The 12,777-nt window shown below is 30.9% G+C and overlaps 1 protein-coding gene across 2 annotated transcripts in view; it reads right to left on the bottom strand.

Moving 5' to 3' along the window:
- The window catches only part of LOC143048022 (X-linked retinitis pigmentosa GTPase regulator-like), a 39,870-nt gene extending 28,643 nt beyond the window's left edge, over window positions 1-11,227 (bottom strand). For both annotated transcript variants that reach the window (XM_076221451.1, XM_076221452.1), the window contains exons 1-5: window positions 11,122-11,227; window positions 9,043-9,168; window positions 2,812-2,904; window positions 2,491-2,553; window positions 225-380 (exon numbers count right to left, since the gene is read on the bottom strand). In XM_076221451.1, the coding sequence (XP_076077566.1) occupies window positions 225-380; window positions 2,491-2,553; window positions 2,812-2,904; window positions 9,043-9,168; window positions 11,122-11,152 (469 nt within the window). In that variant the 5' untranslated portion in view covers window positions 11,153-11,227. The remainder of the gene's footprint in view (window positions 1-224; window positions 381-2,490; window positions 2,554-2,811; window positions 2,905-9,042; window positions 9,169-11,121) is intronic.
- Window positions 11,228-12,777: the final 1,550 nt, after the last annotated feature.

Genomic DNA, 12,777 nt, shown 5'->3' with positions numbered 1-12,777 from the left:
TTGCCCACCCGATGCCCACTCCCATGGTGGGCCGGTGGACAAAGCAAAATCCACCCAAGCTGTAGTGTAACAAAAATATGTTGCAAAATAGTAAAAACTAGTTTGAGTTGTTTGCTTGCTGTCTAGTTGACATTTACTCAAACCTGCTTAAAATTATATGAACAATAGATAATAATATTTTCAACAGTTTAAGATATCAACCCCTCTCCATCATATGTTTTCACCTGTTAATGCAGCAGAGTGATCTGCCCCTGCTGACAGCTGTTTATATTTATGTGTAGATATTCCCGTTATTTCTCTGGGTTCATTACTACTAGAACAATCTTCTATACCAAGCTGGCCTTCTGAATTAGCACCAAAGGAATAAAGTTTACCAGATTCTGAAAAAAAAGACAAAAATTCAAATTTGACTGATTATAAATTCTGGTAATTATATAACATGATCAATAAATTGTTTGATATATTCATCTGAGGATTTGTCATACGACAAAACGTGTAATAAGTAAAATGTTTTGTTTTAATTTCTTATGGTTTTTTTTATAATTTTCTTTAGTGCATCAATGCTGTTCATTCCTTTATGCTCTCTACTACTCTTGTCACTGTGATGGAATAAAATAAGAGTTGAAGTGATAAAAACATTACAAACTTAGGTCTACTCACTGATCAAATGCCTCTGGCATTAGCAAATGTTTATTTACAGGTACAATTTGTTTATCAAATCACATTAAAATCTGTTTACCCTTTCAGTCATAACTTTTGTAATATGTTTCAAATCTAAAGACTAAGATCAGGGGTGTGGAAATGCTATGCCCGACTCGCCCGACTCGTACATTTGAACAACCGGACAAGTATTTATTTTTGTCTAGATTGCCCGTGGACGAGTAAAAAGTTATAGAGACAAAGTTCAAATCCAACAAAAATATAGAATAAATTTAAAATGTGTAAAGATGTTAAATTTATGTAAAAGAAACCAATGGTCAGCGAGTAAAAACACCAAAGTTCATGACGATGAATGTTACATAACGGAAATAGATCGATTAACAAAATAAATAAAAATAAGTATGTGAACCCGAGTCGGTTAACATTGATTAGTTTTGTCCATTGACCCGGGATCGTCGATAAGGTTTTATCCATCATGTACCGGAAGTGTTATTTTGTATAATTTGTATCGAGATTCAGATTGATAAATACTTTAAAAAACAGTGGACAAGCAAGACAAAAAAAGTAATGAGTCGAGTAAAAAAAAAACAAAAACGCAAATGAAGGATAAAGAGTATTAAAAAAAATACAGAAGCGAGAATTTCAGACATCGTGACTATCAGATTGCACCTGGTTATCTAGGATGGAAATTCGGAAAATAAAATTATTTTCAGTTTGTCTTTATATTTATAGATCAAAGGTCAATATTATTTGTTGTCAGAGTGGTAAATAGAAGGGATGCTGCTTTAATTACCCATTAAGACAATTATAAAAAAAAAACCAAGTGTGTCAGTTGAGAGAAACGCCCAAAAAAAATCAATAGTTAATTTTCATTTCTTCACTCACTGTCCTCTAAATTAGTATATCATTATATGTATCTACTGGCTACAATTCTTATTCAAAAACTGCTGCAAAAATGACTTTTACATGTCATTTCATTGGTTGGTTTGCTGTAAGGTTTCTGACCCATAGACGTTAACCTACTTTCCTATTTTTTTTTTTACATTTAAACACATGGATTTTATTTGTTTGTGATGCAAAACAGTGCCAAGAATTATGTATTAGCGAACAATGAAATACTTCAATATTTATTGGAACCATCAGGGCAAGTAACTTTTTTTCCGGACAAGTGAAATTTACAGTTTTACTTGCCCAGGGACAAGTGCCCACAGCAAATATTTCCACACCCCTGAAGATGACTACTTGAAATGAGATCAAGAACAGATATAATAATTAAGAGAGACACAATCTGATACTCCTCACACCCATCCAAATAGCAAATATTGTTGACACACTATGGTTGAACATTTTTCTAGGCAGGTATAAGTCAAAGACAGTATTGATAGAGATTAAAGTGAAAATTAAACTTCAGATGCCATTAATTGTAGATAGTAAAGCTACTTAAGTATAAACACCTACTCCCAAGAAACATGATTTCAATCTTAAAACTGGATTGTAGTTTTTTTGTTTTTTTTTTAAGTAATTCAAGTGGAACAATATATTGTATTTCAACAGTATTCCATGGTAGATTTACATAGCAATGTTTCAAAAGTCAAGTATTTCTCTTTAATAAACTTGATTTATCAGCTGATCACCAATCATTTATGACAGACTGATGATGACAGAAAGAAATTATGTATCAAGTCTGACATCAGTTCAGACAATCATTCAGAGAAGTTATTTTATATTTTTGATTCATTTATGCCTTACCTGGACAAAAATGCATAAACTGACAATATTCAAGACATATTCTTATCATTCCTGGTGTAAAACATGGAGTGTCATAATTACCTGTAGCTACTATTGTATGGACTCTACCACATGCCACTAAATAACTTTTTTCTTGTTTTAATTCTGTAAAATTAAGGAAAAAAGTACAAAATAACAATTATCAAATAAAGTAAAGCGAATATAATACACAAGGTTAAAAAAGAAGAGGTTCTAAGGAGTGAAAGACACTGACTAATAAAACAATACAATGAACTAAAATGCAGCTTATCTTTTGAATTCAAATAACTGCATAATTAAAAAAAATGCACAATATTTCCATTAATTCTTCTTATTTACATATTAAAAAAATACTTATTAACCACTTTTACATGACTGACTTACTTTTAACACAGGTTGGTTTGTATGCAGGCTTTGTATGATCTAAACCTAACTGTCCCCAGTCATTAGCACCAAAGGTAAAAACTCTTCCTGTTTCTATAAAACAAAGAAACAATTAGCTCTTGTAATTAATTAACTGTATCATATGTTCTGTAAACAAATGATATGGCAATAATAAGTACATGACTGAGATGACATTGTTTTACTGGTGAAAGCAGATTCAGACTTAAGGTGGTACCTAACACTACAGGGAGATAACTCTGTAAAGTCAGCTTAACGTTTTGATTACGTTGTGTTGTAAAAGGAATATTAAGCTTCTCAATGATCAAAATTGGTGTTTGTCAAATTGCTATATAACCAGTGTAATTTTTCTGACAAAACGGTTGGTTTAAATTTTTAATTTTTTTTATATTTTTGATAAAATGTGTCAAAGTAAATACTTTGACAAAATTTAATGAAAATTAAACGAGCCAAATTAATTTTAGTGAAAGTGTTGGGTACCACCTTAAGTAATCAGTATTGGTACATTGTAGTTATCTTTTAAAAGTAAGGCTTACAATAGATGTTTCCTACATGTATCTGGTATAATTAATTCAAAATGAAATATTCTAATTTCTGACATTCCAAGACTAATGATTTTTATTCTCTATTTTCAAATTTTAACTTCGTTGTCAAATTAAATGTATAAACAAATAAATCATTTGGATACTGAGTCACATTAGTTCATGTCTCTAAATAAATGTTTTGAAGTTAGTTGATTCAACATATTGGTGTGACGGAAAGTTGATTTAAAGGGAAACTTCGCAAAAAAATCAAAAATTGATATTATGTTCATTCTGTATAAAAATGCTCAAATTCATAGATATTAAAGTTTTATTCCGCTAGATAAGCGATCACCATCGATTTTAAATTTAGAGTATCAATTCTCTGCGATCCGCCATTTTGTCTTCTTTCCCGATTAATAAAAACGATATGTCTATAAACCACAAAGAAACAAAACTACAGTAACCGATGTAGTCGTAATTGCGTGTCGATATCTTGTCAATCGTACGGTTGTTTTATCCGACTAACTAACTTGATACGAAAAATATTCTTACTTTTTTTAAATTACCATGGTCTGTTGTTTTTAAACTGTTGATATTGGAATTAGGTGAAAAGTCAAGGTTGAAATCATAAATAAGTGTTCCGTGAAAATTGTTTTCGAAAATCTAATTTGTTCATAATTCTTTAAAGTAATAAACAAATATATTTTGATCTTCCCTCATCTGATCACCAGCATGGCTAAAGGTATTACTTCCAAAGGTATTGTGAGGGGTGTGAGGTGACACGTCCAGGTATTCAAGCGATTTTCTGTCGGGCTTGCAAGTTCATGCATCGTTTCACTTCTGCAGGTATTGATCAGTGTACACGGCTGATAACTTATAACTTATGACTTTCCATTTTGAACTATCAGATGAATAATATACAGCTATGTCTTACTTGTCATTACTAAACTCATACGCTTGTTTATAAATAACATTTCTGGTGTAAAGAATGTAATTCATAAACATATAAATAATACCCAAAAAATAAGATTTGATGAAATTAAAATCTATTTAAATATTTTTTCCAAGGGTGAATTTGGGAAAATGTAATATATAGTCATTGTCAATAGTGAAGGACAGATTGGAACAGACCAGAAATATTGATTTAAAAAAATGTACGCACTTGCCGACGATTCGTTTATACGACTGGATAGAAAGTTACGGAACTATAGCGCAATTTAAAATATATACATGTATACATTGAACATAAGAAAAAAACATATATTTTGAATAAATAGGGGTAAAAGTGTTGTAAACAGACTAGTCCACGTATGCCAACAGTATGTAATCATCGAATGTCGATAGACTATTGTATACCAGAAGAAGAGGAGAACCAATTTGATTTAAATACAGGTCGATGTATAACTTTTGCTTTGGTTCATTGAAGCTGTGGACCTAGTAAAATCACAGATTTATATTTCAATAAGATTGTTCTCGAACAAAGGAAGTAATTCGTCATCACAATTGTTATATATGCCACTGGACGAACACTAATTATCCCCAGGGAATGTGAATATTTTGCTGGGAAACTTTTGAGTATCAAAGTTTCAAATTAATTTCGGGATTTATTTTCTTTCTTGGTATTCAATAACAGAAAAAAGAATAAATTACTTGTTCGCTAAATAGGGGTATTCTTGTCAGATAAAAGACTTTTAGTTATATTTAAAAAATAGGGAAATATGACATTAAATTGGTTCTGTCTTTTTTTTAAACATCGTTAAAAAGATGTGTGTCTAAGGGGAACGCCACAAGAACCCTGTAATACTAGTACGAGAGTAAAGCATGTAAACATTCCTTCTCAATAATATGGTTGTATTGGAAATCTTTTCATACAGATTGACAACTCATTGTCCGATATGCATGTAATATTTGCCACATGACGCCCATAGTTCTTTCTACCATCATCATCTTATTCTGTGATATTGCTGTAAACATCGATGGTTCACACCCAAACAAAATGGGAGTAATGGACCTTCAGAGCTTCTCCGTGTTATACACTTGTGAAATATATAGACGAAATTTCTGTATTGAAATAAATCTACATCTCACAAACAGGATTTTCAAATAACGATTGTGAGTAATCACCTTACAAACCAATATAAACGTATGGCAAGATATAACCATGAAGGAATTTAGTTTTTGTCAGACGCAAGAACTCATCACTATATATATCATAAACGTATACGTATATATATGCATACAGTTTCAAATATTAAGAACAAGCGGTCGATGTCGATAGTCTGTTTTCTAACTGTTCAGAGTTAGACATGTCACTTGTTCATTCTTGGAAGCCTTCATATTCCCCGTCTAACGATGGGAACTCTTTCTGATTGTGTTGACTATAAATGCTTGTATGGTAATTCTGTCGTTTATCTGTACAAGCGGTTGCATTTCCTCTCCTTTCCCAACAAACAAACGAACGAAACGCCACTAGTCTGATTTCTCTGGAGCTCATCCTCAATGGCTCTTATACGTCAGGAAACTTACATGTATACTAATAATGATTGTTTCAAGAACAACGATGTATGGACGAACTATTATAAATTCGTCAATATCAGTTATGCATGACTAAAATATAACTTTTATTACAACTACTGTATTACTTATTTGGATTAATGACGGCTATCATGTTCAACATTGCACAAATATTATCATAGAATTTTAAAAAAAATCCTCAAAAATCCTCAAAAGAAATAATGCCTTAGCTTAGATAATTGATATTCTTTTCACAAAAAGTTCGTGTAAATGATTGGCAAATGAATTTAATTATGTAAGAATAAAATGTTAAAAAGAAACTAAAAAAAATCATGCATGTTGTATGTTGTATTTTTTTGTCAATTAAAAACTTTAAAATTGCAATAGTTTTATTAGCATTTAAACACAGCCAGATTTGAATACAAGTTAAGAAATTCCGGTAAAGTCAATGATATCAAACAGATGTACAATGGTATATCAAATTGGGTAATATTGCATCGGTCTCTAAAAACACCGCAAAGGACCTCCTTTGTGCACAAAGGAGCACTAAGGACCTCAAAGAAGTTTGATAAGAGCACAAAGGACCTTAATTTCCCTTAAGGAGGTCCTTTGCGGTGTTTTTAGAGACCCATATTGCATTTAGTTTTTATAAAAGATTAAAACTACTATTTTTTGCTTCATATTTGAATCTTTACGCCAATTGCCGCTAAGAAAGTAATCAAAAATTGTTTCCTTTTATTTTTATACACTTTCGGAATTACGAATCTGAATTTTATTTTCAATTAATTTACACAATTTAATTATTGTATCTTTATTCTCATCGTGTATTAAATCTTAGTGTATTAACATCGTGACAGCATACTCTTTCTAATCCTTTCTGTTTATCCTTTCCAAATAACAACATTTATACCTGTGTACGCTTGAACTCACACCTGCGGCTAAATAGCTACAAGGTAAACGAATTGACCTCAAGCCGAGAAATATACAGTGACCTTTACAAAATAATATACACACTCTGCTCACACATTAGTTGCATTGAAATGATTATCAAAACAATAACGGTAAATAGAACTGAAATATTTTCAGTTCAATATCAGTAAAAATGTTCAATAAATATTTTATGAAAAAAATCTCAACAATAATTAATTAAATTTATTCAAAAACATTTACTAGAGATAATTTTATAGGAGTTTAATTCAATCAATACAAAACGGTATATGCATATTCATTTTCGTTCATTCTTATATTGTGGTTAATAACTTCGACCATTCGTCAGCTGTGCGCTTTTAATTACGTATATTGTCGATAACCTATAAGAGTTAAACAGATTTTATTTTTTCCCAGAATTCAGTAAATCGGGCTAATACGTCACGACCCACTCGAGAATTCAACCAAAAAAGTTACAAATACTTGATTTTCTCCGTTATTAGAAGGAATATAAATTTAAAACTTTGCAAATGTGTTTTTTATGTTAAGATGAACATAATTAGATGATAAGTAAAAAATCGCGGAATTTCCCTTTAAGAAAAACCTATGAAATTTTACATGGTAATCTTTTGTTCCCATAATATTGCCTAAGATCAATAAGTATACAGTTACTGTACCTGTATGGACACATTTACTTAATCATATCATGATAATTACAGCTGATTCCATTGAGTGTGTAGGCAAAGGTTATATCTTTGGTTAGCTTGCTTGCTAGCTGAATAATGAAGTCATTAATAGGTAAAATATACTACCCTCCTTTCGATGTAGCCTAGTCCTACAGACAGATTGATTATCTGTTGGACTAGTGTTCTCTTTATGGAGGGTAGTTTATCTAATCTGATAATGACTTCATGGTTCAGCTAACAAGCAAGCTAACCAAAGATATTACATTTGCATACACACTCATTGGAATTGGCTGTAACATATATGTGACAGAATTAGTCAACCAATTTTATTATCAAAACCTATCTATTCATTGCAACCATTCTGGTGTTTTTGCTAGTACATTTGTGTATATGTATGTATCCTGCATGCTTGTTCATAAATTGTCTTCCTTTATTAAACATGTTAATTGTTTATTTGTATTTGTATGTGAAGCAAAAAATTAGCAAGGGTTCCGTGGAACCCAGTGTCTCGCCTACTTTTGCTGTAAATCGCAGGCTCAACAAAAATGAGGGGAAAAAATCAATAAAAATATTCCTTTTGATACTATCTTTAGATTGTAAGAAGCTTCTGTCCAAGTTTGGTAAAAATCCAGGATAGTTAATGAATCTAATAAATGTTTTAAAAACTTTAACTGCAGACTGTATGTAATGTTAACTGGAAGAAAAACTAAGTCCATTTATAAGTAAAATACAGATACACAGGTACAAAATATTAACAAAATTTCCTTCTAGATTCTAGCTTTTGATCATAAACAAGCTTCTGTCCAAGTTTGGTACAAATTAAAAATAGTATAAGAAAGTTATTAAATTTTTTTTTAAATTTAACCACAGAGTGAATGTGTTGTTTCCTGGCAGAAAATCTAAGTCCATTTAAAGTAAAATATGGAAAAAATGGATTTATCGTTTTACAAAATTTACTTCTGGATACTATCTTATTATCATAAACAAGCTTCTGTCCAAGTTTGGTACAAACCCAGGATAGTTTGAGAAAGTAATTAAAATTTTAAAAACTTTAACCACAGAGTTAACATGGTGAATGTAATGGTTCCCCGCAGAAAAATGAAGTCCATTTATAAGTAAAATACAGAAAAAATGGAATTTTATTTTTACAAAATTTTCTTCTGGATACTATCTTATGATCATAAACAAGCTTCTGTCCAAGGCTCGACAAAAATGAAATGAAACAATAACTTTAAAGGGTTGAAACTAGTTATTTTTTAAAAGGAAAATTTGACTTTCTCAAGATATTTGATTAACTCAATAAATATTGATTACATGTATATGACTGACTATGGACTCAGTATCACAAAAGGGAAGCATCGATCATGATCTGTGAAGGAAAGGCTTATACTATACCTAATCTTGCATATATATATATATATATATATATGTTTCTGCCACAATGTACATGTACATGTATGCTGGGTTGGTTAACACTGATTTTCTTGTTGTTTCATTTAAAGATTTTTTTTTAATGGCCACATAAAAGTTTAAGAGTACCCTTCATGTACATATATACTAACCATTAACTATAGCTGTATGTTCATCACCACAAGCAACATGTAAAACCTTATCATTTTTTACCCAAAATTTGCTAGGTAAATTGTCTGCAAACTTGCTTTTTCCAAAGGTAAACACGCCCCCTGTTTCTGCAATGTAAAGCATGGAAAGTGTTATAATTAATAATGTAATAATCAATAAACATTTTTGTTGTTGTACATGTTATAGACACTTACATGTATGTATTACAATGAATTTAAAAGGTGTGCAAATTACAGGTACTTTATGTATCTTACCCAGCAAGATTCACCACATGTGGTCTGAATAAAAATTCGAATATAATCTTTATGTAACAATTACCTTCATTGAAATCTCTAAATTATGTATTTAAATTACCATATTAATGTATAAAAAATGCTAACATTGTTAAATTTAATCATATATTCAGCATGTTCAGTAATTCTCATCTAAAAATGTGTAGATTTATATGATAAATGTATATATCAATGAAAGTCCGACTTAGTACGTCATTTGCATGTCCTCCAGGTTAGAGGAACTTCAATACTTTTATATTGTTATTTAGTTTCACACATGCAAAACAAAATATCTATTATATGAACCATGATGAACTGTAGATACAAATGTATGTATTAGTTCATGAGAATAAAATCATTCATTCATTGAGTTTAATAAAAACTTTTGAATCCATAATATTGTAGCTTTAATAGTCATGATATATGTACAAAAATGTAATAGATTAAAGAGGTGTCAAAAATGTTAAGGACACTAAATGATTTGACAGCTTTACCAATACATGTAAGCAATATTTAACATGATTGAAGAGATGGCTTTAATCTTAATTAAATATATTAAATTAATAGATCATATGTTGATGTGTTTATTTTTCAGACATTGCTCAGCTTGCAGAAATATTTCAAAGCATCACTATATTTATATGTTGGCAACACAAATAAAAGAAATATTGTGTATATATGTCAAACATTGAAGAGGGATGGAGGGGGGCAGGACCTTTTTCGGGAAGTCATGATCAGGTGTTTTTAAGCTAAGGATTTTGGGATTGACCCTTTTGGGATCGACCAGGATTTCTTTTTTTGAAATTTCAGGATGTCAGGATTTAATTCTTTTTAAATTCAGGACATCAGGATTTCATGTTTTTAAGCCTGGGATTTCGGGATCAGGACCCCTCCGACTCCCCTCATTTAAGTAATAGCATGCAGAGATTTGGTAATCATATTACATTTAAGGTTTATTATACATTATTCGGGTACAAGTCAAATCGGAACCAATAGAAAAAGTCAAATCGGCACCTAGTCAAATCGGAACCAATAGAAAAAGTCAAATCGGCAACTATTTAAAGTCAATTAGGCATCCAATAATACATATAAATAATTCAACCCTTAAAAATGTGAATAAACATGATAAAATTAGGTTAACATTTCTGGTCAACCCCTTCCTTACTTAAGGCTAAATATTGTAAAATTTCTGGACAACCCATTCCTTATTTCTACTGTTTTTGCTTAAAATACTGTTAAAAATATATATATTAAACAAATCTAACATAGGTCCCGAATTGACTATATGAAGTGCCGATTTAACTAGATGCCAAGTTGACTAGATGCTGATTACTATGACTATACCGGGTGCCGAATTGACCAAGTGCCGATTTGACTAGAATTCCATTATTCCTGGATAAAAAAACAAAACATGTATTCATAAATTCAGGACTACTAAACAACCCGGTGCGAAACGACCATGTCACATGAGGAATTATCGACGGTTTTTGTGCCAATTCCGAAATTTATGATAGCTTCTAAAGTGTAATAAACATTTCGACTAATAATGGGTTAACATGCAATTGTTGATCATTCTTGTGCGGAAGTTCAGTGAAAAGCCAAAAGGTGAACAAGAAATAGCAACTTAAGCAAGATGAGACATGAACGGATGATTATTTTTTTTAAATACGACGGAACCCTTTAACAATTGGGGGACCTTTTCGGTGTATTTTGTTAATTTTTTTACAAATGTTATTGAGCATTTGTCAAAAATACAAACAATGAAAGATAGAACGCAAATATTTCTACCTGGAACATCGGAATCATCTTCGGCGGCCATGTTTGTATCCTAAACAACATTTCAAATTACCCGTATGTTGTAAACAGTGCGATGAAAACACGTGGTATCTTTAGACTAAATATAATGTGGCCACGCCCACTTATCTACTTTCGATTTGTTCTTCTACTTAATCCATCCGGTTTTTTACTATAATTAACAGCTGTATTATAGTTTAGATTAATAAGAAATTGTCAATGGAAAACAACAATAAAGAAACTGACAAAACCATTTTAATCAGTATTTTCAGAAGTCCATGGCATTAGTACACACTCAGTCTGGTATCATTATAGATTATATATACAGAGAACAAAATACAGATAAACATGATAAAAGTACAAACACCCACGCAGATATGTCACACCCAGATATGAATCATGAAGTCATTGTCAAATCTTAACCCCGCATGTTATCCTGATAACTTTTGAAATGACAGAGTATACAGAACAATTGGATTAGCAACTGTCACTAAAAGTACAATAATATTTTACAAGTATGTCGATAATTAATCATAATTAAAACCATGAGAAATACCCACCGGCATAAAGATTTGAACTCGAGAATTTGAAACGTGAAGTCTACATTTAAACATAAGTGAAATGTAAATCTTTCAATTATAGAAATATATTCTGAATAAACATATGATTTTATATCAGGGTTTGTTTTCAGGGCATTGTTTTGGGTTCTACATGTTCTCACATGATGTACCATTCCTAATAATTGACTTAATAGATAAGATGAAGACTCTTTATTGATGACAACATTGCATACAGATAAATCAAATTACAAGAAGACATGAATTGAAGAAGATCAATATGTTACATCTCAGTGAGAGGCAAATTTTCCCCCATCCGGATCATTATAAAAGTACTTAATGTACAATGTCACATTAAACATCTTTATTTTTTTTTACTCGACTTGCACTATAACATTATAAAGAAACCATAAACATGCAGTAAAACTTTATACTTATTACCATGTTTATTTATTTAATCTTTTTATTTTGTTAACTTAATACTTACCGCAATGGCCGGTTGCTTACAACGCAGTATACATTAGAAGTTATATTTTGACAACATAGTATCGAACCGAAATTTATATAGATGCTTGGTATTCCTTATAAGAAACTTTGATGTATGTTTCACAGACACCAAATCAAGAGCATATGAAAGCAATAGTTTGACGGACACGTGAATATAGCTGCAGTGCATATGAATCTCAAACATAAGTTGTTAGTCCAATTAAAACCACAAGTGTACAGAGACATACAGCTAGAAATGTGTACTTTGTAATCAGCTGATTTAGCATATATAAAACTCATTAATAATTCATTTTTCATTCATGCTTTTTCATTTCGTTCTCCATTAGATGCTGTTGGTAGTTCATTCATAAAATGTAAATTACATGAGGCTTTATTATAGTGCATTTTACTGGCCTTCATGTCAGCATTAAAGACCGCTGGACTTGGATGTTCGCCGGACTAATTCATACCTTTTACATTAACCATAATCAAGATGAGTTCCGTCAAGAATATTTGTAATACTGCAATACACATTCCTCATGAATTAATTTCGTTCTGTTTTTTGCTGTTTACGAACACTTTGAAACTGTGGATTCATTTATTTTCG

The sequence above is a fragment of the Mytilus galloprovincialis genome, chromosome 10 (genome assembly GCF_965363235.1).
Source record: "Mytilus galloprovincialis chromosome 10, xbMytGall1.hap1.1, whole genome shotgun sequence".
Lineage (NCBI taxonomy): Eukaryota > Metazoa > Mollusca > Bivalvia > Mytilida > Mytilidae > Mytilus > Mytilus galloprovincialis.
Note: the sequence above shows the minus strand (reverse complement) of the source record. Positions and strands in the feature narration are given on the sequence as shown.